This window comes from Macrobrachium nipponense, chromosome 30 (genome assembly GCF_015104395.2).
Source record: "Macrobrachium nipponense isolate FS-2020 chromosome 30, ASM1510439v2, whole genome shotgun sequence".
NCBI classification, from domain to species: domain Eukaryota; kingdom Metazoa; phylum Arthropoda; class Malacostraca; order Decapoda; family Palaemonidae; genus Macrobrachium; species Macrobrachium nipponense.
Window position 1 is genome coordinate 55559112 of NC_087218.1, and position 24841 is coordinate 55583952.

General features: G+C 36.9%; 1 protein-coding gene across 7 annotated transcripts; it reads left to right on the plus strand.

Moving 5' to 3' along the window:
• The first annotated feature begins 3305 nt into the window (after positions 1-3305).
• Positions 3306-24325, plus strand: LOC135202543 (titin homolog). Of its 7 annotated transcripts, none has more exons than XM_064232019.1 (8): positions 3306-3782; positions 5644-5816; positions 6410-6555; positions 7192-7230; positions 8476-8514; positions 20406-20552; positions 21638-21742; positions 21911-24325. In XM_064232019.1, the coding sequence occupies exons 1-8, from the start codon at positions 3768-3770 to the stop codon at positions 24190-24192; spliced, it is 2946 nt and encodes a 981-aa protein (XP_064088089.1). In that variant the 5' UTR covers positions 3306-3767; the 3' UTR covers positions 24193-24325. The 7 variants fall into 7 exon arrangements, with proteins under 7 accessions (XP_064088089.1, XP_064088094.1, XP_064088088.1 ...); XM_064232018.1 differs by lacking the exon at positions 3306-3782 and adding an exon at positions 3849-3972; XM_064232020.1 differs by lacking the exon at positions 3306-3782 and adding an exon at positions 3849-3972 and having other exon boundaries at positions 20427-20552.
• The last annotated feature ends 516 nt before the right edge of the window (positions 24326-24841 follow it).

Consider the following 24841-nt stretch of genomic DNA (forward strand, 5'->3'; position numbering starts at 1 on the left):
AGTCATAATGAGTGAAGGAAGGAAAGAATGTAACAGGGCGTTATGTAGAAGACTCTGGGGACGATTACAGAAGTATCTGTGGAAGCCAAGGTTGGAATACCTAAAGAGATTATTGAACAGCTCTCCTATAAGAAAGACAGTTGTGGATGATGAATGCGAGTTAAAGAGGATGGTTGATTACATATATATATATATATATATATATATAGATATATATATATATATATATATATATATAACTAGGTTGAAGAGACTAAACAGCTCATTACATCAGGTGTCCTTATTGTCCCCAACGTTTCAAAACAGCTCTCATTTTCAAGGCTGAAAAAGGAAAACCAAAACCATATACGATACAAACCTGTCCAGCAAGATTAACGTAAATCATTGCATACAATAAGCACAAAAAGCAAAAAAAAATAAGAACACAAACTGTATTAAAGACCAGGTCAACAAGATCTCAATAAAAAAAACAAAAACAAAAATAACACACCATATATTAAAGACTAGGTCAACAAGATCTCAGACAAAATTACAACCCGAGATTTCGTTGCCGAGAGATTTGCCAGCTAGCGCGAGAAGGAGTCGAGATAAACCAAGGAAGAAGAGTGAGCTTAGGTCTAAGCAACGGACTATAATGTGCTGGAATGGCCAATGATTCGAGAACAGAGAGCTGGTTTTCTTTAGGGCTCGATAAAATTATCTTAAAATCGTCGTAGTTAATTTTGCATTTGCATGTTTGTGTATGGTTTTCTAATATTTGAAAGATCAGGTGGAAAGCTGTGCGGTCACCAACACCTATATGTGAATCACATCGTACTTTGAGCAGCCGGTGAGTTCTTCCCAAGGGAAAAGTTCCCACGCAAGTCTGTTCGTTGCACCACGAACCAAGCCGGACTGCATTAAAGTGGTAATTCTTCTTCCTGTCGAAAAAAAAAAAAAAATCTACTTATGGTTTTTGGATTCATTCAGATGAATTTGACATCAACTGCTGGGAAATGTTTGCTCGTTATCTTCCTTAATTGTGGTATCATAAGTGTATGGGAAGCTGACATAGTACTATTCCAGTTCTGAAGCCGAATGCAGGCAACAGTTGATAGCTGACAGGTTTTCTGTAGAGTCATTATGACATAAGAAAAGAAAAGGGCAGTTGGATAACTGGCCTTAAGAATCCCTGCAGGAAATTGATTTAATTGCGAAATAAGCTCCACTTTGAAATTCAAGGCTATAGTCCTGTGAATTAGTGTATATATATATATATATATATATATATATATATATATATATATATAAATGTTTTTTGCACCGAAGGAAAAAACCTTTATTTATACATAGCATCACGTTTTATATACTTCGTGATCAAGTTATTCATATATATATATATATATATTTATATATATATATATATATATATATAGATAGATAGATAGATGATAGATTAAGGTAGATAGATATAGATAGATAGATAGGTAGATAGATAGATAGATATAGATATATATGTATATACTGTATATTTTATATTTATATATACATTATAATAGTCATATAATAAAATCATACACACATATATTGTATATACATCTATACATACCTATATACATAAGAATGTATGTATATATGTATATACTACACACACACACACACACATATATATGTGTGTGTGTGTGTGTGTGTGTGTGTGTATGTATGTATGTTATATTTGTCATGTATAGTTCTAGTACAACTGTTGATAAATAATTTCTGTATTAAAAACAGAATTCTATCAAATAAAAAGGACCCCATAAAACTATCAAAATGTAGAAAATTAACGGTATAGTTCAGAGAACTAACTGTCTCTCTTTCTCCAGGCAGGTGGAATATATACCAAGAGATCCAGAGGTCAGCCATTGCATCACTACAAATGACAATTTCTTTGTAATCTTCTTCATTGCTAGTTGGATGAAGATTTTATCTATAATCTCTGAGTTCCAAGATCCTTTTGATAGGCTCATCACATTTCTTTCCTTAATCAAAGCTGATTCTATCATTTGGCTTTTGAACAAACAGTTGCTGCTATAAATTAGACATGACAAATTCCGGTTTATTCTGTGATTATGGTTATTTAAGTCGTTAAAAATAGCTGAGCTCTGTTGTCTATACCTAACTGAACTTTTATGTTGTCTTAATCTCTGGGGGAGTGATTTAGTTGTAAAACCTATATAGGTTGGTCGCAATTGGGGCAAGGGGTTTTGTATATTCCTGTGTCCTTGGGGACTGGCTTTTGTTGGATGTTAATCAGGGATTTTGCTAAGGTATTTGAGTAGATAAAATCAAAAGTGTTATTGTTTCTAAGTGCCTGAGTAGACGTCTTAACCCTGTCCAGGTGTGGGATTTTGATTTTATTATTGAGTGTCTCTCTGGATCCCTTAGTATAAATAATGCCTCTCTGTAACTCATATCGTTCATTGCCTGCCTGAAGAGAAACCCAGTTAGTTTTCTGAAATATAGTATTAACTTTCTGCATGTTGCTGTTTTTATTGGCTCCTTTTATTATAGTATATATATATATATATATATATATATATATATATATATATATATATATATAAAGTATAAGCCACGAAGGAAAAATAAACAACAGCGTTTTCTGCAAGATCTTTCGACTTCAGCGTCCTTTACTCAGCAGATAAACTGCTGTGTAAAGGACGTTGAAGGCGAAAGATCTTGCAGACTCTCCATTGTTTATTTTTCCTTCGTGGCTTATACCTTTATTTATGGATTTATCACGTTCCGAACTTTCGTGATTCAGTTATACATACTTACATACATACATACAAATATATATTATATAGATATATACATATATAATATATATATATATATATATATATATCTATATATAATTATATATATGATATTATATATATATATGTATATATAAATATATACAGCACATATATACACAGAGACATACACACACACACACACACACACACACACACACACACACATATATATATATATATATATATATATATATATATATATATATATATATATAAAACATTCTGTTTGTTATGTATACAGGCTATGCTTCTGGAACATTTACACACAGATAGCTAGTACATACGTACATATACGCAGTAGCTACGTTAACAATGTGGCAGAAACAGCTAACACAGATAACGAACATCATGGCTCTTGCCAGATCATTATAAGCAGCTTTATGACATGATAGCATTTCTTTTTATATACATGTAAAACGCTGGCAAACATACGAACAGGAAGAGTGCGTTATGTAACCCGTCACTCGCCGTGTTGCCAAGCTATCCCATACATAGTCACCGAGAACACCCGAGCCGAGCAACATCCTGACCCAGACTATTATTTTTCGTATTTCTTGGCGACTAATTTTACGAAAATGAATCTCAGGAAGATAGATCCTTTGTGCACGACCTGAAAGTGGTTCTTTGTGGTTATTTTGGGTTAATATCAAGCGTGAAATTGATAATTTTAAATGAATATTTACGGACATTAGATGAGAAGTGCTCTTCTTGCTAAATCGGATTGGAAATTTCTTACGAAGATTAATTCCTATATAATGCAGAACAGGAAGACATTTCAATCAGGAAAGACATACAAATGGCTCTTTTTGGAAATTTTTTTGATATATGTTGAATAAACCTGACGGTTTAAGTGAATATTTACAAACAGTAAACGAAAAGTGATCGTGTTCAATCGGGTTTGGATCTTTGCTTATCTTACGGGTGTTAGTTACCGCGACCTCGGAGATGTCGGCGTTGAGGGTGAGGCTTATTTAGACGTTATTTTCTATTACTTAGATTAACCCTTTTATGAATTAAAACATAACATTTTATGTAAATTACACAATTTAGATATTTATTTAAGGGGAATAATTCGTATTGTATAAGGTTAGAGGTTGTTCTTATCTCACGGGTGTTGGGGACCGAGACCTGGGAAATGTCGGCATTTAGGGTAAGGCTTATTTTCGCGTTATTTCCAGTTGACGTAGATCCGATTCTGGATGAAATGATTCAATTTTAGATAAATTACGTCATTTATGTAACTATGACACTATTTAAGTATGGTAATGCGTGTTGTTTCAAGTGTTGCCGGTTCTACGGCTCAAGGCTAGGCTACGGCCATGGGCGGAGACAGATCAGCTGATCAGGGAAAACACTCGAAGTCTATCGAAATCAAAGCAATTGTTTATATTTTTGGAGTTTTGTTTAGGCCCAGGAAATATGTAATAAATTTTCAGTTACGTGAATTAGGCTAGCATTCCTTACTTAGGGTAATAGACCCTACGCCCAGCCTTTAGCATACCCCATGATATCCCATTAGGATTAAACACAACGTCTTTTAGTACGTAAGCCAAAACCTACCCAGGGTCAGATTTGTCAAAATCAGCTCAGGAACTAGGCCATCTGCCTAGAAATATTCTTACTACTACCTATATTCTTCTACCTTGATACCTTTTTTGCAGAACTCTTAATTTAGAATCTAAAATGTTATAGTAGGTAGTACCTAGTACCTACTACTACTAGCTAAATGATGTCTGAAGAAGATTAGGTATTCTAGGCCTGCCCGGAGTCTGCTTTCCATGGCCTGATTCCTAGCAGTCGTTGGCCGAGATGTTTGTTTTTCTTTATGTTACTTAACATCTTTTGTTTTTTTTTCATTGATACGCAGGCCATAGTAAGTAGTTGCTGAACTAGATGGCCTTAGGTAGTACTACCTAGTACCTAGTAGTCTGGAATTTACGCAAAAGAATGCTAATCTAAATCTGAAGGATGGCCTACTGAGGCTGTCATAGGGCAGTTTGTTCAGTGATAATTTTAAAACTATGATAGTGTGGTGTGAATATTTAATATAATTTTCATTATACCCTAGTATTAGGTCGTGAAATTTTGATAAAATTACCATTCATTAATGCTGGAAATGCTTATGTAAGCCATGAAACTGCCTGGTATGGGGTGTAATTGCCCTTTTGGGAAACCACAACTTTTGTGTAGTGGAAAATTTATGTGAGTGAAATACAAAGATACATTGTCATTTAACATCCCCTTTTCAAACCTAACTGCGGATGCAAGGTCCTTTCTGACCGGGGGGCTTTACTTCTTGGTACCCCTTCCCCATATAATGAGATTTATGGCACTGTAAATCATGGAAAGAATATTTGCTTTTCTATGTTTCTTCTTGTTCATTTCCCTAATAGTGAATTGGTGGTTATTTTATTCTGCCATCCCAACCTACTTTAACCAAAAGACAGTGTTTTTCTATTGATGTCTCCCCATTATAGTTTGAAGCAGGAGTGGCTAATTTGGTTAACCAAACATTTCTAATGGAAGTGAATGTCAGATACATAAAAAACTGTTGTGGCAAATTTATCCCTTATGTAGTTAGTTACAAATGTTTTATGTTTTTCATGGTTTTGAACATTTTTTATGTCATTGTGTAGATGAAACCAGTACATAGTATCTGACAAGTAATTCTTGCTCTCGGTGGATGTAAGATATTCTAAAGCATTGACAAAGCTTGATGTAATTTAATGTTAAATAGGTGTTCTCCTAGTCATAAATAAAATGCTAGGATATCTTCCCCATGTCCTAGTGACATGCTTTAATCCTGCATAATGTTTTGCAGCTAATGGGGAAGTGGAGTGTCCCAGTAGCCACAGCAGTGGCTGTGCCACTCTTTGGCCCTGCTGTTTTTGCAGACTCAGGCAGCAAAGATGCTGCCAAAACGACGACGCCTACGTCACGCATGATCCGTCCTTCCGAACTTCCAATGTACGAGGAGCCTGAAGAGGTTTTGGAGTAAGTTTTGAATATCATTGTACTGTGAACTTTATATTTTTATTTATTCAAACCAAACGTTACTTTCACTGACAGAAATGGATGTTTTTTTTTATTGCTTATCTTTATTGTAGTAGTCTTGTCATGAAGGAAGAAGCTCTCTCTTTCAGGATGGTATGCAGTGTGATGTAAATAGACATTTTAATCTAAGTGGCCAAAGTGGATTATGCAGATGTGTAAATGTTATTTATGAATTATCATGACTCATAGCACTGTATACAGCATTTTGAATATGCAGTGCAGTATAACTGATTTGAAGTAGTACGTGTATTCTAATTTTATTGGAAATAAATAGCCATTCTGCCTCTTATTGTGCTGAAGATACTTTTATATAAGAAAATGTTATGCCCGGGGTATCTAGGAAAAATGCAATTAAAAAAAACTGCTAAATTTTTGTAGAAATGCATATTTTGTTTGGTTTTATTACTCTCATAAACAACTTATGTCCTCAGCATCAAGGAGGAATGCAGTTTTTCATAATAATTGCTACATTTTTTATAATGCATATTTTCTTTAGTCTTCAAGACTTTTACAGCTTTGAATATCATTTACAGCTTTGAATATCATGGCCGAGAAAGGACATCTTTGGAAGAGACCGTAGGGTCTGTAAGACATGAAATTGAGGGAATTCTCGAAGCTACAAGATCGACAAGAGAAAAGGTCATTCACATATGCGAAACTGGGAAGGCTCACACAATGGGTAATGTAGAATTTGGAGGCTGTTGGTTTAGTCGTGTTTCTTGAATGATGTGGCCTTGCAATAGCATTTCTCTCTCAAACGTTTGAAGTATCCACCCAGATAAAGCAGTTTTTAATTGGTTCTCTAAGGTATTCAGATGAAATATTACAGTTAGAGGGGAGAACTAAATAAGGAGTTGAAGTTTTTGAAAGCCTTCCCTTAAAATAAGTCTGTGTAGATAAAATTTTAAATATTTATAAATGTGTCCCCAAGACAAATAAGTACAATGTTTTGACATTTTCTTAACAGGTTTTGCACCACACTTTTAACATTATAACTGGAAAGTTATCGTAACTTTAGAATTATAACCTGAAAAGTTGTCGTAATTTTAGAGATGTTTGCATCGTTTTGTATCAGATTACTCCCACCCAGCTTTTGTCATTTTTTTCTTGTATCTTATCTTCCTCATTTCTCTGTCATAAGTGTTAAGGCATGATTGTCTTTGTGAGTTTTCCAGTTGTGCTTGTAAGAAGAGTGTGCAGTACTACTGTATTCAGTAGAGTAGGTATACATACATACGTATTGTGTTGTAAAATTTGACTTCTTGTGCATGGCATTTGTAACTTCTTCTTCACCTTGTGCTTGTTGATTTCATAGCTTCTGTGGATCTTCTGAAAGAACTCCAGATGCCAGAAGGTTAGTTTTAAGGTTTCCTCTCCTGATTGAATGTTTAGAGGAATATGCTAGTGCTCTTTTCAGTTCTTGAGTTTTAATATTAATAAGCAAATAGATATCAAAAGGATTATGGTATACATATTTTTCTTTGAGTACCCAAAATCAGATATTCTAAATATTTGTGCACTAAGTAACTGTGATTCAAAATCATTTTTCCTAGTGAAGCACTGCTGAAAGAGGACTTAGAATTAATTTGTTTGAATACAAAAACTGAAAGCCTGATGACCTTGTAGGTTGGTAGTGCTGTCATTACACCTCATGCAGTGCACTGTAGGCATTACTTAAGGTTCTTTGCAGCTTCGGCCCCTTGCTGCAACCCCTTTCATTCCTTTTACTATACATAGGTCACAGCACTTTGCCTTTGGCCTAAATTTTATATTCCAAGAGACAGAAATTGTAGTAGTATTTGTCAGTTTCTCATGAGGCTTACATAAACTCAAAGTGCCACTCTTCTTCATTATCATTTGCCATTTAACTTTTTGCATCAGGTTTTTTGATTATGGGGTCAGTTGGGAATTAATTTTTTTACGTGCACTTTCTGTGTAAGGCTTGGTCTTAGGGTTAAAATGGCTGCAGGCAGTATTTTGTGCATTATTTGTTTTCATGTGTATTTGAGGACTTTATTACCCAAAATGAGTAAAGGTGCAAATGAAATCATTGCCAGGAGATATTGAAAAATGGAGTGCATTCAAAAGCAAACTTTATCCCATTGCTCTTGGCCTTACGTTTTGTTAATGAGTGATATTATGAGTAATATGTGGGAACCTTCTGCCATAAACCATAAATATTTTGCTCATTCACATGTTTTTGGCACCAATTGCTTGTACTTTAGATATGTATTTGTAGTGTAATGGGTTGTTTGATTAATTAATATGGTTTGAGAATTATGAGACAAAGTTTTGTCATTTGTATTGTTCCATAAGTACCTATAAAAATTTCACCAGTTACAGAGATTTAATGCTTATAGTGAATGTACACAACTTTTTTAAAAACCTAATTCTTTGCAGGATTGTACACATGTATAATTAATACTGTTTGTACTTTAAAAGATAACTCCTTGTCTGGTTGTTGTAACTTGTAGAAATATAAAGTAGAAAGAACTTATTCATTGCAAGTCAGTGTAACTAGCAGATGGTGTAGGGACACTGTTTGCATACCATTGAGTTGCACTGCTGAACTAATGTTTTGTGTGCATTTGTTTCATAGCCACAGTGGATATGCTAAAAAGTCTGCAATCATTGCAAGGTTAGTGGTATTTTTATTAATTAATGAGAGACTTCCAACATAATCAGTGTAATAAATATAAATGTAAAATGTAGGAGTTAACTATAATTTTGTAATATTTTCAATACGCCTGCCTTTTTACATTAGATTACAGTAGATGTTTTCAAACCAGATTTTTTCTTACAAAGATGCAAACCATTGTTTTCAATACAGGAGTATCTTTTGCACAACATGGTTCTATCATTGAAATTTTGGAATAATGAACAGTTGTGGAGAGGTGGCAGGTGGCTTAGTAGAGGGAGTACCCATCCACTCACCTGTCTGCATATCCTCATTTTTTCTTTGGCTGCTGTCATGTCAACACATTTCACTTCTGTTGCAGTATTCAAGAGATTCTTGGGCTCCTCCTCACAAATACTATTCCTTTGCTCTATGATCTAGGTGAGGCTTATTGCAGTCTTTGGGTGACCCTCCTTAAGCCCCTGGTAATGGATATCACCCACCTCAAGTGGACTCCATACACTCATTGGTCAGATTCCACTACTTGTCCCTCCTACTCTTGTAATGCTGTCTCTGTGGTTGAAGGAAAATGGAGGGTATGCAGCCAGGTTGGTTGGTTGGTACTACCACTCACCCACATGCCACCACTTTAACTACCTTGTTTCAAGCTTCGATGACTGAACTAGCTTGTGTTAAAGAGATTCTTGTATAAAAGACTTCAGCTTTGTATATATCTCAGGAAAATTAAATTTTCTGTGAAGAATAGAATTGCCATCTTGTTTGACAGCAGACAGTGTAGCATATTGAGAAAAATAAAAGATATTTTAATATTATTCCATAGTTTAGTGCTGTTTAGTATGTTAGGTAGGCTGATAGTTAATGCTACTAACAGTGTGTATGAGTGAGGAAGGCAAGAGGGATTAGTTGATGCTGTAAATTAATTTTATATGTATATAGTGAGATAGCTCTCTTTCTTAAGTATACCCACTAATGTAATTGTTTATTTTGTGCTTATATCTCGGTTGTGCATTGATGATCAGACACTGTAATTAACTTATTGTTGCTTGTGTTAGTGTATAGCACATAGTGATCAGCAATCTTGTGTCTGGTGATTTTGTGTCCATTGTCATACTTGCACTGTATCCCCCATATTCTTTACACTTTATTTCATGTGTAGTATAATAGACAAGTATTTTATAGTATTATTCTAAGAATCTGGTACCAACAGAATCCTGTCTCACAGTAGGCCTAAAAACATTCTCTTAAGACAAACATCTGTTGTAAGGATGCACAAACCCAAAGAGTCTTTGATTGGTAGCTCTACTGTACATCACATTAATATAAAGTATATGTGTGCATAAAATATAATTGCACATTATTCATGTTGTGGTTTATAAGGATTGTCGGTTTTAATATTTATACTTTCATGTTGACAGGCTAAAAAAGATATAAAGAATATAGTTAAATACTTTGAATGCTGGGAAATGATGAATTTAAATCAATATTCATAAGAAGGGAAGTGTAAGGAAAGCACTTAAGGTTGAAGAGCAGTTTGCTAGGTATTTACCCAATGGCACAAGGAAACAAGGATATATTATGTCCTCAGTCGTTCCACTGTGTTATTTAGGTAGCTTTCAGTGTATTTTCCTTCTATACAGCAATCCAAATTCAATTCAGTATAGCATTTTCCCTCCTCAAATTCTTTGTGTTTACAAAATGTCTGTGTTTATTGCAAATCTGTTCCACTTCTTGAAATCCACTTATCTGTCTTATGGTACTAGTTAGCTGTTTAATTCTAGGTGGTAAAAAGGACAAGTGGGCCAGTGATTTATATGTATGAATGAAAATTATTCACAGTTTTACACATACTTTATTGGTAAAATTTCTTATAACAAATATACTGCATATAGGGTACATGTTTACTTAGGTTACTTATGCCAAATGCTATAAGGTACATGTTTTCTTATGATAAATACTATAAGGTGCATGTTTTATGACAACTGCTGTAAGGTGCATGTTTTCTAATGACAAATACTATAATATAACATTGGTTTTTGCTGCCCATGGACTTTCAAATTGAATTCATTTATTGGTAAGTGTACGAGTATTGTGTGTTCCCTGTGAATTGCTCTTTGCTTTTATGTTTTGAATGGCAATGAGCTTTGTTGTTCTACCTTCATATTGCAGTAAAGTCCCATTTAAAGTTCCATTAATCCCATTTTTAATTACACGAAAGTTCCTCACAGTGAACATGCAGTAAACAGAAATGAGATATTGTGTAAAAATTTGAAAGGGTTGATTTTAGCACTTGGCCCTTTCGTTGTGTTTTATCATCCTGTGCACTACTTGTCTACCTAATTAGCACCTGGTAACCTTTTAGACAAATTGTTTAAAAAAATAAGTGTGATATTCATAAGGTGCCTGTCATTTTTTGGATGGATGTGCCTTCAGAAATATATATACAATGTCTAAAGAAAATCTTTTTATTTTATTTGCATTTTTGCTGTTTGTTGTCCATTGTTTTACTCTGCATCAGTGTCATCATTTTAATAATTTTATGGAGAAATAGATCCACAGTTATGTAGTGGTACAATTATATTTAAACATAAATCTAAATACTAGAGAGCTTTCAGTAATCAAACAGATCCCCAAAAGGTCATGATTTATTTTTAGATATATATTTGTACCCATGCATAACTGTGAATTTGTTTCTCCATTTCAAGACTCATGCTACTAGTACGTATAATGTAAGTGTTTTATGTCACCTTTCATTTTTTTGGTTAGATGCAAAATGAGTTGTTTCCAATCTCTTTTGACCTATGCTATTTCTGCCTGAACTCATGAGTTCTAGGTCATCAAACATCCCCTTTTTCCCAGATTTCCTGGACTCTCCTTACTGATCTCTGAAATGCTACCTCTCTATCGACTAGTTTTCTGACCAACTGTTCCTTATCACCTGTTTACACCATCTTAATCTGAGATCTCCACCTTCCAGCCTGTGGTCACCACATCTCTCACAGCCAGTTCATCATTCATAGTACAATCTTCCAACCATACCATACTCTGGTTAAGGATATTGACATTCTATGGTGTCAGTTTTTCAAAATTTCTCCTTTTCCTTGTCTGAATCCACTCCTATCATATCCACATGTACTAGGCAAAGAATCAGTGTTGTTTTGAGAGATTAGTTTAGTGTACCATACTGTTTTCCTTTGATCCTTTATTAAATGGATGTTTTTTCTATAGCATATCATAAAAACTGTAATACACCCAGCAAGTTGTGGTGAACCTTTATACTAACAGTTTTGTTGTGAATACAAGAAATTAAAATTTAACTACATAGATTCCTTTTGTGGAATCATAAGCCATTTTAAGAACTGTTTTTTAAATTCATAAGCCATATATATAAACCTTATTCTCCACCCATTTTAAGTAATCCTCTTTATAGTGTTACACAACATTTTTTAATCAGACAACATTCTCAGGTCCATTGTTAGTATGTTTAGTCCCAGTTTAAATTTAGAGGATTTTTAAATAGCAGTTTGTTCATGAAACTTACCTGTCAGATATATATATAGCTGTATTTTTCTGAGTCCGACAGAATTTCAAAAACTTCCGGCACACGCAGTGGTCGGCCAGGTGGTTAGTACCCATTCCCGCCGCTGGGAGGCGGGTATCAGGAGCCATTCCCATTTTCTATTCATATTTTTTTCTGTCGCCATACTGTAAACACCTGTTTTCAGTATCTCCGTCTTAGGATTTTGAAACTTCTTTGCCGCTAAGTATCCTAATTGTCTTTTGATTTATTTACTTGGATTTGTTGCTAGGCAGACGCTACCATAAATTGATTTGAATTTGATTCATTTTTGCATAAGATATCTGAATCTAGGTAGGATAGTTTCAGATGGTGTTGTCTGCAAAGATAGGGTGTGGCTACCGAAAGCTTCGGTAGATCCGCACTTGGTATGAACGAGGGGTACGGGTCTTTCTTCTTTGTTGAGATTTGTCATGTAAGGAGTGTGAGACTTTGTCTAATTCCGTAAGGAAGACGTATGATTCGTATGGACGCAATTAATAAGGAAAGCTCAAAGGAAGATCTCTTTTGCTCTACCGCAGTCAAGACTTTGCGGTAAGGCAGCTATGGGGTATATAAAAGCTCGACGTCCTGCACGTCATGACGCTTGACAACGTTCAGTAGGATTCTTACAAAGGCACTCATCAAGAGGACGCTCCTCAGGAAAGCGCAAGACAGGACTTACTTTGCCATTTTGCCAATAAATTTAAGCGTTAGCAGGCATTCGTTGTGATATGGGAGAGGAAGCTGGTTGGAGAGTTCCTTCCTCTTCCCAGGATAATTTTGCAAGCTTTTTAGTCCATCTGAAAGGGCTTTTCAGATGATAGATTTTGTTAGTTCCTTGTTCAGGACTACGCTGCCGAAGTTGAACATCGGGGTCCTACCTGCCGTAAGCCCAGTCTCTTAACAGGATTCTTGCCCCTTCCTCGATTGATACGGGAATCGGAAAAATAATATGCTCGACTTCCTGGATTACGTTTTGTCAATTCAGTGACTTTCTCGCATTGACAAACATCTCAATAACTTTATATTGCGTAAGCAGATAAGCTCTTTTTAACAAGATTCGGAAGAGCTCTCATTCATCAATCGCAGACTCGTACAATAAATAGACTTGTAGACTACATCAATGAACGCTTATGTCCAATAACATAAGAAGCTTGAGCTGTCCGCTTCGTTTCTCTACGATTTGTTCATGAAACTTGCCTGTCAGATATATATGTAGCTATATTTCCGAATTCAGCTATAGATATGTCTGCCAGGTAGGTATGAACAAACTTTATTGTATCATAACAATATCATATTTGGCCTTGCGTTATTTTACTACTGGTTGGTTCAAGTCATATACGCATGCGGTAGTTACCTCTTTGGATGGCAACCGAGAGGTCTATTATTTTAAGGGCATTTAATCGGTACTCCCTGCAGCCTTCCAGGAGTTTCCGATTTATCTTTTACCGTTTTATGGTAGTGTTATGACGACACAAACACAGCTCTATATTTAGCGTTTTCTGTTTCGCTTAAATATACCAGCTTGAGAGTCTCTTTCTGCTCAAAAATAACAGACCTATTCCTTCGTAGAATAGAGTAGCTGGCAACCCAGGCATAAGAGTAAGAGACGACGAAAGTAAGCTGCTGTCACTGAATTCCAACCGAGCTAGTACCAGCTAGTTAGCTGTCATGTGCGGTTGTTTACGTCTCTCTCTCCTGCGGGATTGACTGACTAACCGTATCTCTGCGCAGGCGATTACATCTCTCTCTCCTGCGGGATTGACTGATTAACTGTATCTCTGCCCTACAGTTACGGACTTTAGCCTAAGATTGAAGGGATTTCTAACATGCATGAATAAACATTGCCTTCGTTTTGCGTAACTATGTTCAACAGAGATATCTCTTTCTTTCGGTGCTCGTTACCGCACTGTAATAGGACTACGAGTCTACCGCGACATTGCACTATTATATGCTCCTATTAGGGAAGTAAGCATGCTCGGTGAGGGAATGGATGAGCCTGCTGGGGACCATTTCCTTCCTGAAGAAGTTTGTTTCCCTGAATAGACTGCAATTCAGACCTCTACAGTTTTTTCCTATCGGAAAACTGAAATATTATCCAAGATCTAGAAATGATTCTGAACATCTTTCAGTGCTTCAAGTATCACCCCTGAGGTGATAGCGAGAAGGTGCCAGGCATCTGGAGAGGGTTTCAGATGTCCTGGCGCATAATCTGAAAGAATTGGAAGCAATTCGGTCGTCCCTCCAGTCCTCAAAGAAGTGGTCCAGATCAACTCGGACAGTTCCACAGCTCTCTCATATCTTAAGAAGTATCATCTCTCAGTCCCTGTTCAAGTTACGAGAAAGAGCCTATTATGACAACAGGCATAGAACGTAACGATCCTCAAGGGGTTCGTTACAGGATTGCAAAAGTCCGTACGAATCTTCTCGATCGACGGCAACAGCTACTGACTTCCGAGTGGAATCTTTGATTAGAAGTATGTTGAGAGTTGTGGAGACTTTAGGGACGTCCTTTCATACATCTCTTCGCTATGTTGAGGATGAAGAGGCTTCATCTACTCTGTTCCCTTATTCTCGATCCGGGAGCGATAGCATTACACGCCATCCTATGGTATTGAATGGGGATGGATGTTTAGTCTCTTTTTCCTCTTTTTTCAAACTCTTAGGAAATGTAATAAGATGATTTATGACGCCACAGGGAGCGACAATGACGCTGATCGCCTCATGTCGGCCTTCAAGATCCTGGATTCTCAGAGGTCACGTCCTTCCTAGTTCACTTTCCAAGGACCTTTTCCGAGAGAGTCGGTCTACTCTAACAGCCTCACTTCGAAAGGTACCTATAAACCTCTCCGCTCTGAGTCTAAATACGTTCAGACTATCGAGATGTTGTCAGGAATAAGATTACCATCTTCCCTTTCTGTCTGAAGAATGGGATAAGCTGGCAGTCACAACTATTAAAGAATACGCAAATATGTTGTTGACGGCCTTTGGGCTCAGAGTTTTGCATCTATCAAATAACAAAACCCTTCACGATCTTTGAGGTCTGTGGAATCTCGAAACTCGCTCACCATGTACTTTTTGTCTCACCTGTTTTCTCGGAGTCAGACACTCGTGAGAGATCAGGCGACATTTAGTAGCTCTGAGTTTCTTGTTGACGAAGTCGGTTGCGTTGATACACCCCCGATGAACGCCTTTTTGCTCTGCGCTCCCTTCTCCTGGCACCAGAAGCTCGAGTCAGGAGTTGGCTCATGAGTTGATTCGCTGACGACGTTGGGTTGCGTTGATACACCCCCAAGGTTTGCTTAGCTTGAATCGCCCAGGCAGTCAAGACACCTCATCCTTCAGTGAAGAATAGTGCCTTATAGTCTTCAGAGTACAGCCTGGCTGTCCTTGATTCGTCTGACTGGTCACCTGGTCGGTCACCTGACTTTAGCACAGACGGACTGACTGTGGATGTCCAGATCAAAGCTTTCAAATGAAACTTAGACGTAGTCTAAAATTCTTGATGTCAAAGCATTTCGAACCTCTCCTTTCTGTTAACTTATTGCACGTGACCAGAAAGGCCTATTTTCTAACCACTCTAGATACGACAAAGAGGGTTAGTGATGTTTTAAGCCATCGTCAGACGTTTTGGGTTTAGAGAACACAATGCGGTGTGTTCTCTAAACCTTCCGTTGTGGCCTAAGAATGGAAACTCGTCTAGTCCTTGGGCCAGGAGCTTGGAATCAAGGGATGGCACAAGTTATTGGGCAAGAGCCAGAGAGAGTCCTGTGCCCTGTCGGGTCTCTCAAGTTTTATCTACATAAAACTAAAGAAAGTCGAAGTCCTTCGGACAATCTGCAGTGTTCCGAAAAAGGCCAGACTTGCCCATATCAAAGAACACCCTGGCTTTATTGTTAAGGAGTTCTTTCAAAGGCTCTTTCATTGTGTTTGAACAAAGATTTGAAATCTTTTGATCTGAATGCTCACGAGGTGAGGGTGCGGCCTCTGAAGCATTTCAACAGAGCATGGCACTCAGTAACATCCTGAGTACCATGTTTTAGCGAAGCAACTCTGTGTTCGCTTCACACTCCCTGCGGGATGTGAAGACGGCATACGAGATCTGCTGCTCGCTAGGGCCATACGTGTCTGCAGACACAATCTTGGGGGCAAGAAGTACCACTCATCCTATCCTGTAGAAAATGGTTAGGAAGAGCTCTTATTTTAGTTGTTGAGTCGGCGCCAATGGTGACTTCTTAACTCTTAAGCCTTAGTTAAAACACCTTAACTTTGGCTAGGTTGGTCAGGTGGTGATATATATATATTTATATATTTGTTTTACTTCTTAGCCCTCATGGTATGGTCAATATGGTCTAGTCACATTGTGGTCACGCCCCCGTTGACAGATCATCTGGAGTGCACCAGCTATATAGGTCTCTACCTCGCTGGCAACTCTAGTAAAGCAGAAGCAGACTTGGGTGACAGTAATCACGAAGTCAGCTATGCTAACAGGTGGAACCAAGATGTAAATCATCTGCATGTAATTTGTTTCCCAAAATCCTTCTATTCTGTCCCTTCCCACCTCCAACGGTGGGATTCAGCTATATATATATCTGACAGGTAAGTTTCATGAACAAAATGATATTGTTATGATACAATAAAGTTTGTTCATACTTACCTGGCAGATATATATAATCAAGTACCCACCCACCTCCCCTCAGGGGACAGTGGGAATAAAAATATGAATAGAAAATGGGAATGGTTCCTGATACCCGCCTCCCAGCGGCGGGAATGGGTACTAACCACCTGGCCGACCACTGCGTGTGCCGGAAGTTTTTGAAATTCTGTCGGACTCAGAAAAATACAGCTATATATATATCTGCCAGGTAAGTATGAACAAACTTTATTGTATCATAACAGTATCATTTTGTCCAGTGTATTTTAATTTGGTAAATAAATATTTTCTTACATAATATTTTTTATGTACAAATTAATAAAAGTGATATGCTTATCTTTGTCAAAAACATACATAATAAAAACTAGACCTGAGTTTCAAGTAAACTCAGGTCTAGTTTTTATTATGTGTCTTTGACAAGGTAAGCATATCACTTTCATTAACATGTACTACTCAACACTGGAGGTGATATAATTTTAGATGTCAACAATATGAAAGTAAATTCTAATCACTTATTGTTATCTGCACTAAAAAGAACAGGCAAAACACTGAAAAGAAGAGGTAACTTAAAGATGCCATGGACTCTGGCAGTAAGGCACTGCTTGAACCATGTAGTCATCCAAGAAAGAATACAGAGGAACAATTTAAAGCAACTTAGATGGATTTATACACAAATAATTATTATTATTCAGATGAACCCTGTTCATATGGAACAAGCCCTCAGGGACCCTTGACTTAAAACTCAGTCTTCCAAAGAATATGGTGTTCGTTTGAAAGCGGTAACAGAAGGTAATAGAAAATACAGAAAGAAGAGATCAATTACTGGAAAAGGAATAATAAATTAGGTTGATGAATAACTAGATAAAAATGTAAGTAAATTCTTAAAACCAATCACCAAAAAAAGTTATTATTGAGGAAAAATATTCCTAGATGAAGGACAATATGATTAAAAGGAGCACAAGTCAGAATTTCTGGCCACAAATTTGGAAGCTGTGTATGGAGTACAAGAGACAAGAAATTACTTATCAGGTGCCTCGGAGCTCTCACACACAGCTAGCTAGATAAGAACACTTCTTCTGGAGGGTGTCTGGAAATTGAGTTGGATGCGTAGTTAGGCTACCATACAATATTGGCTTTGTGATGTAATCACTATTTTATACTACAAAGTATGTTTCCTTATGATAAAAACTATGCAGCACATATTTTCTTATGCCAAATACTATGAGGTATATATTTTCTAATGACAAATACAGTACTACGAGTTACATATTTCCTTATGACCAATACTATGAGGCACATGCTTTCTTATGACAAATACTATAAGGTACATGTTTTCTAATGACTAAGTACAGTACTATGTGGTACATGTTTTCTTATGTCACAAGTTTTGTTTTTTTCAATGACAAATACTATAAAGTAGTACATGTTTTCTAAAAACAAATATACTAAGAGGTACATGTTTCCTTATGACAAATACTATAGTGCACAGGCTTTCTAATGACAAATGCTGTGAGGTAATTGTGTTCTTATGACAGCTACTATAATGTACATGCTTTCTTATGACAAATCCTATTAGTTACATGCTCTCTTATGACAAATACTATAAGTTTCATGTTTTCTTATGACAAATACTACAAGGTACATGCTTTCTTATGAGAAATACTATAAGGTACATGCTTTCTTATGGCAAATCCTATTAGGTACATGCTTTCTTATGAGAAATACTATAAGGTACATTCTCTCTTATGAGAATACTATAAGGTACATGGTTTCTTATGAGAAGTACTGTAAGGTACATGCTTTCTTATGACATCCTATTAGGTACATGCCCTCTTATGACAAATAATATAAGGTACATTCTCTCTTATGAGAAATACTACAAGGTACATGCTTTCTTATGAGAAATACTATAAGGTACATGCTTTCTTATGGCAAATCCTATTAGGTACATGGTTTCTTATGAGAAATACTATAAGGTACATTCTCTCTTATGAGAAATACTATAAGGTACATGGTTTTTTATGAGAAATACTGTAAGGTACATGCTTTCTTATGACAAATCCTATTAGGTACATGCCCTCTTATGACAAATAATATAAGGTACATTCCCTCTTATGAGAAATACTACAAGGTACATGCTTTCTTATGAGAAATACTATAAGGTACATACTTTCTGATGACAAATACTATAAGGTACATTCTCTCATGAGAAATACTATAAGGTACATGGTTTCTTATGAGAAATACTATAAGGTACATGCTTTCGTTTGACACATACTATGAGATAGTACATGTTTTCTAATGACAAATACTTGCAGTAAACTACAAGGCATCCCAATTTATTCAGATTTTTAAGATTATCATAAACATATTGATATCTGGGACTTTACTGTATGTTTCTTATGCCATTTTGTTTCGTTTTGAATTGCACTTTTGTTATTGTATGTTATACAGACTGTCGTTGTGGTATTCTCAAAAAGGCACAAGAGTTTTTTTTTTTTTTTAATTGTTGAGAGTTCTAGATATTAAAAAGGTGATATATTGCATGCTTCAGTAAGATGATAAAGATTGTACATATTGTTGTAAATGGACTGGAAGAAGGTCTTTCAGACACATGTTGCTGTAAAATATCACTGATAAAAAATATAGCTGATATTTGCTTGTATATAATTTGTTTGCTTTGAAGTATAAGACAAAGTAGTATTTATTTAAGACAAAATAGTATTTATTAGATTTTGCTTTGATTACAGAATGAAAATACAATCTTGGCAGAATAATTTAGGATGCATTAGATGTTTGTTAAGGTACTTATTACAGCATTGATTTTGTTGCTGCAAGAGTACAAACACACAGCTTTTATGTAAGTTAATACTATTTGGTGCAAACTGAGTCAGTTGCTGAAGCTTAGTAATACACAAGTTGCTGAGAGAAGAGAGAGAGAGAGAGAGAGAGAGAGAGAGAGTGACTGTGTGTGTGTTTGACCCACACTCACGATGTTTTACCCTCACCCTTTCTGCAGCCATTGTGTCATTGTATTGATTCCTCTGGATGGGTTAGTATTTTCTTAAGAAATCCTCAATGCAAGGTTTATGGCTGGAAATTTTGGGACAAAAATAGTTTATGACTTATTGTATTTGTAAAATTGAGACTTATGTAAATATTTGACCTTTGGCATATGTTCTTTTGACTATATTGAAAATGTTTGGGATTTCAGTATATATGTATTGTTTTTATGTTTTATTATTGGTAAATATATTTTGTTAACTTGTGGTCTGGTTCATATGTTTAATAATAATAGTAATTATTTCTAAAATTACATGTATTTTTCTATATGACACATCACAACAGAAAATACTAACCCATCCAGAGGAAACAATACAGTGACACAATGGCTGCAGAAAGGGTGAGGATAAAACCTCGTACACTCTCTCTCTCCTCTCTCTCTCTCTCTCTCTCTCTCTCTCTCTCTCTCTCTCTCTCTCTCTCTCGCAACTTGTGTATTACTAAGCTTCAGCAACTGACTCAGTTTGCACCAAATAGTATTTACTTACTTAATTCAATGTCTCTGAAGAGCCAAAATTTCAATTCTTGTGTTAAATTTCATGTGCCAATGACAGTTTTAACAGGGAAATCAAACCAGCTACTATGCTTCTATATGATATATTGTCATTTTCTTTGCAGCTACCATTGATTACATCTCAGATGAAGAAAATATGCTTCCTCGCGTTGGGGCAATTACGATTGGTGGCTTAGCAGGCCTCGTCCTTGGTGCCAGAAAGAAGGGTGGCCTAGCAAAGAAAGCAATGTATACATCTGTAGGTGTTACAGGTAAGTACTTCTCACCATGGCCATGAGTTGGTTATCATACACCAACCCCATAGAGGGGTATTGCCATCAGTGTACCTCACACTACACATTGTAAGCATTATTTAAGGTTCTTTGCAGAGTTCCTTTGCCCCTAACTGCAACCCATTTAATTCCTTTTACTGTATCTCCATATTTTCTTTTTTCCACCTCATTTTCCTCCCTCTCCTAACAATCGTTTCATAGTGCAACTGCGAGGTTTTCCTCCTGTTACACCTTTAAACCTTTTTAATTTCAATTTTCCTTTCAGCACCTAATGACTTCCTATGTCCTAGAGCTTGGCCTTTGACCTTAATTTTATATTCAATTCCAGTTCCAATCATACACCACGTGATATACAACTCGGCTTCTTGAGACCTGCTTTATAGCTTGTAGTTAGGGAGTCTGACATTGCCTGAGGTATGCTCCTGACATGTGAAAGATTTTTGGGCTAGGCTAAATTTAGATTTATTTATGTTATACTTATGTATGAATACTTATCTGCAGCTCTGTTTGTGCACTGCACAATAAAGTTTTTGCTACATAAATGGAACAGTACAGTACTTGATTGTTGGAAAATATGATGGGAGTAGCTTAGAAGAAAATTACTTTATTTAATGTGAATGTTAATAAATTATATAGTACATGAAAAGTATATTATCAAGAGAAATTTGGTTCAAATTGCTTTTTATCATATCAGGGACTATTAGCTAAGAAGAACCCTACATATCCAGGATATTTTTTTCTGATTTTAATTTCTATATAAAACCCCTGCCCTTTGTTTACCTCACCATGTACTTATGTATACGTATCTCTTCCTATTATCTTTTGTAATGCCTTTCAAATGATCACCATATCTTTGAAAGCATGGAATTCAAGTCATTGTGCCCTTTAGGCTTGTTTCATTATGCATAGGGTTTATCCTGTGAATAGTAGTAATAATAAAATAATGATATTACCTCACCCTTTAAAAAGATCTTGATTACCTTGTCTTCACTGACATAGCATTCTATTTCCTTTCATTTAAAACTAGATTATCAGTATATTAACTACATTAACTTTATTTTCAGCTACTGCTTCCCTGTGCTATCCACGCCAGGCTTACCAGATCTCCCAGCAGGCATATGGAACTGCCAAAGAGTATGCAAACATTGGATACAACTTTGTTGCTGGAGGTATTTCAGGAATTTGAGTTATTGTCCCATTATGCACATAGGTATTTTAAACATGTCAAATATTATTTTGTAAGATATTGTACAGTTGCATGTAGTGCTGCATTTGATTAATTTTATTATATATTTTCCACTTTTAATGCTCGTTTAAATATGTATCCCTCCTTGTAGTGAAACCACAATCAAAAGTTGCAGTACCTGAAGAACCGAAAAAGGAGCCTCCCGCAGAACCCATCCCAGAAGCCGAACCATCTACAAGCCCAGAGACTCCACCAGCAGAAACTGCACCAGCCGAGTCTGAGGGTGGTGAGGTAAGAAGTGTGTTACCCCACGCTATTCCTGACGAGAAGTTCCCTGGTTCTGTTGACAGTTTAGCGCAGCAAACAAGTGATGCCATGCAGTGGGGATTTAGACTAACAGATAAAGACAGCAGTGCCCCAAGTGTACCACCTGCCGATGTAGTCCCCCCAGCCAAGTCGTCAGTACCTGAAGGTTTTGGTGCAGTTGGCGAAGCTGAGAGCCATTGTATTGTAGGTGCTGCTGAACAAGTCACAGTTCCAAAAGAGCCCAGTCAACAAACAAAGGAAACTGAAGCCCCTGACACCATCCATGAAATTGTTGAGAAAATTGCAGAAGACATAGCAGAGAAAGTTGGGGAAGATATAGTGGAAGATGTAGCCGTTGTTGTCAAAGGAGTAGCTGAGGAAACCTTGGAGAGTGTTGGAGAAGTGGCCCAAATGGCAGACTTGGTTGAAAATGTTACTGGCAGGGTGTCATCCACAATTGACGTAATACAAGATGTCCTGGAAGCCGCTGATAAAGCTGCAGAGGAGGCTGGATTGCCCGACACTCTCATAGATGTTGCTGAGGCAGTTGTTGAAGGAGTAGAAATAGTAGTTGACACTGTCAATGTTGTAGCTGGTAAAATTGAAGAGGTAGCAGAATCTGTTGTAAAAGAAATAGAAGATTTGAAAGCTGAGGCTGTTGAGCTAGTGGAGGATGAAGGAAAGCGAGAAGAGTTGGTTGATAAGATTATGGATTATTTATCAGAGAGTACTTCACCTGAGACTGCAGATGCAGATCAAGTTAAAAAACCAGAGGAGGTGTCCCAAGAGAAAGATTTAGATCTAAAGGAATCACAAACTGAAGATATGGTTACTCTGCCTGAGCCGACAGTAGAAGTAACAGAGCCAGTCCCTAGTGAATTAGAACCAGTTACAGAAGGAACTGCACCTGTAGTTGAGATAACAGAACCAGTTATAGCGGTAGTTGAACCTGTAGTTGAGATAACAGAACCAGTTGCAGAAGTAACTGAACCTGTAGTTGAGATAATAGAACCAGTTACAGTGGTAGCTGAACCTGTAGTTGAGATAACAGAGCCAGTTGCAGAAGTAAGTGAACCTGTAGTTGAGATAACAGAACCAGTTACAGCAGTAGCTGAACCTGTAGTTGAGATAACAGAACCAGTTATAGAAGTAACTGAACCTGTAGTTGAGATAACAGAACCAGTTACAGAAGTAACAGAACCTTTAGTTGAGATAGTAGGTCCCATTACAGAAAAGAAAGAAGAAACTACAGAAACCATAGAACAAGATGTGAAACAGGCGAGTGAAAGTGTTGAGCCAGAAAAAGATGTATCCGAAGTTAGCGCTAAATCTGCTCCAGAAGAGGAAGCAGTAAGTTCTGGCAAAGAACAAATTAAACCCAGCATAGAAGATAAAGTCCCAGTAGGAGTAGAAAAACCAAGCTTTCTAGATAATTTATTGAGCCTTTTCAGAAAGGATAAAGGGGACAAGATGATTAAAGAAGAAGCTGTAGTATTACCTGATAAAGAGGAAGAAGGAAAACCTGAGCCTGAAAGTTTAGTTGCAGAAGAAGTCTTGCCCATGGTTGAAAAACTGGCTGAAGACATTGTGAAGAAAGCTGCTGAGCCAGTGGTAGAAGGGGTTTCCAAGGTTGTTGAGGAAGTATCGAAGGAGGTGGAGAAAGAAGCGGAAGTGATTGCCGAGACTGCTGAGGTGGTGGAGAAAACTGGAGAGGAAGCAGCAAAATGTGCAGAAGTGATTGAAGGAGTAGCAGAAGCTGCTGATAAAGCTGCTAAAGATGTGCCTGGTGTGCCTGAAATAGTAGAAGAGATAGCTGAGAAAATTGATGAGGTCGCAAAAGAATCAGAAGCTGTTATTGATACTGTAGTTGCTGTAGCAGAGAAAGTAGAGGAACTTGCGAAGGAAATTGTTCAAGAAGCCAAAGCTATTGAATCAGCAGCGGCTGAACTAGTGGAAAGCGAAGAGAAGAGAGAGGAGCTCATTGAAAATGTAATTGAATTTGTCAGCGAAAAATTATCTAGAGACTCTCCTGTAGAGGAGGTTCAGAGTGTGGTTCCAGAAACTCCGGTTGAAGCTGAAAAAGTTGTTGAAGGTATTGAACCCACCCCATTAGTTGAAGAAATGTAGAGGCTGCTGTTCCTGTCAAAAAGGAAGGTTTGTTTGATAAGTTAGTAAACTTGTTTAAAGATAAACCTGCCACAGATAAGGAATCAGTTCAGGTAGCTGAGAAAGTGAAAGAATTAGCAGATAAGGCTGACAAAATCTTGAAGCCTTCAGATGATGAGGGTGAGAAGAAGCTTCCTGAGGAAGAAGTATCAAAATCAGATGAAAAGGTTGAAGTTCAGGAACCTAGTGAGGAGGTTGAGGAGCAGAAACCTACTGAAGTTGAAGTCACTACACCTGAGGCACCAGTTGATGCTATTCCTGAGGTACCAGTAGAAGGAACACCTGTGGTACTGGTGGATACAACACCTGAGGTACCTTTGGACACTACACCTGAGATCCCTGCATCCACTGAAGCAGAAACACTTCCAGAGGCTCTTGTAGAGGTAACAGCAGAGGCACCTATTCAGGCGGTACAAGAAGAATCCATTACAGATATTGCCTCAGAAACTCCACAAAAAGAAGGGGGCCTGGTTGGCAGATTGATTGATTTCTTTTCAAAGGATGAGAAAGCTCCACTTTCTGAACAGGTTTCAGTTAAAGAAGAGGAAATTACACAGACAGAGGTGGTCGCTGCATCTGCAGATGTAGCAGCAGTTAAGTCAGCACCAGA

Coding starts and splice junctions, on each gene's coding strand:
- LOC135202543 (XM_064232019.1), top strand. Junction 7,231..8,475: donor AGAACTCCAGATGCCAGAAG/GTTAGTTTTAAG, acceptor TTTGTTTCATAG/CCACAGTGGATATGCTAAAA. Junction 21,743..21,910: donor ATACAACTTTGTTGCTGGAG/GTATTTCAGGAA, acceptor CCCTCCTTGTAG/TGAAACCACAATCAAAAGTT.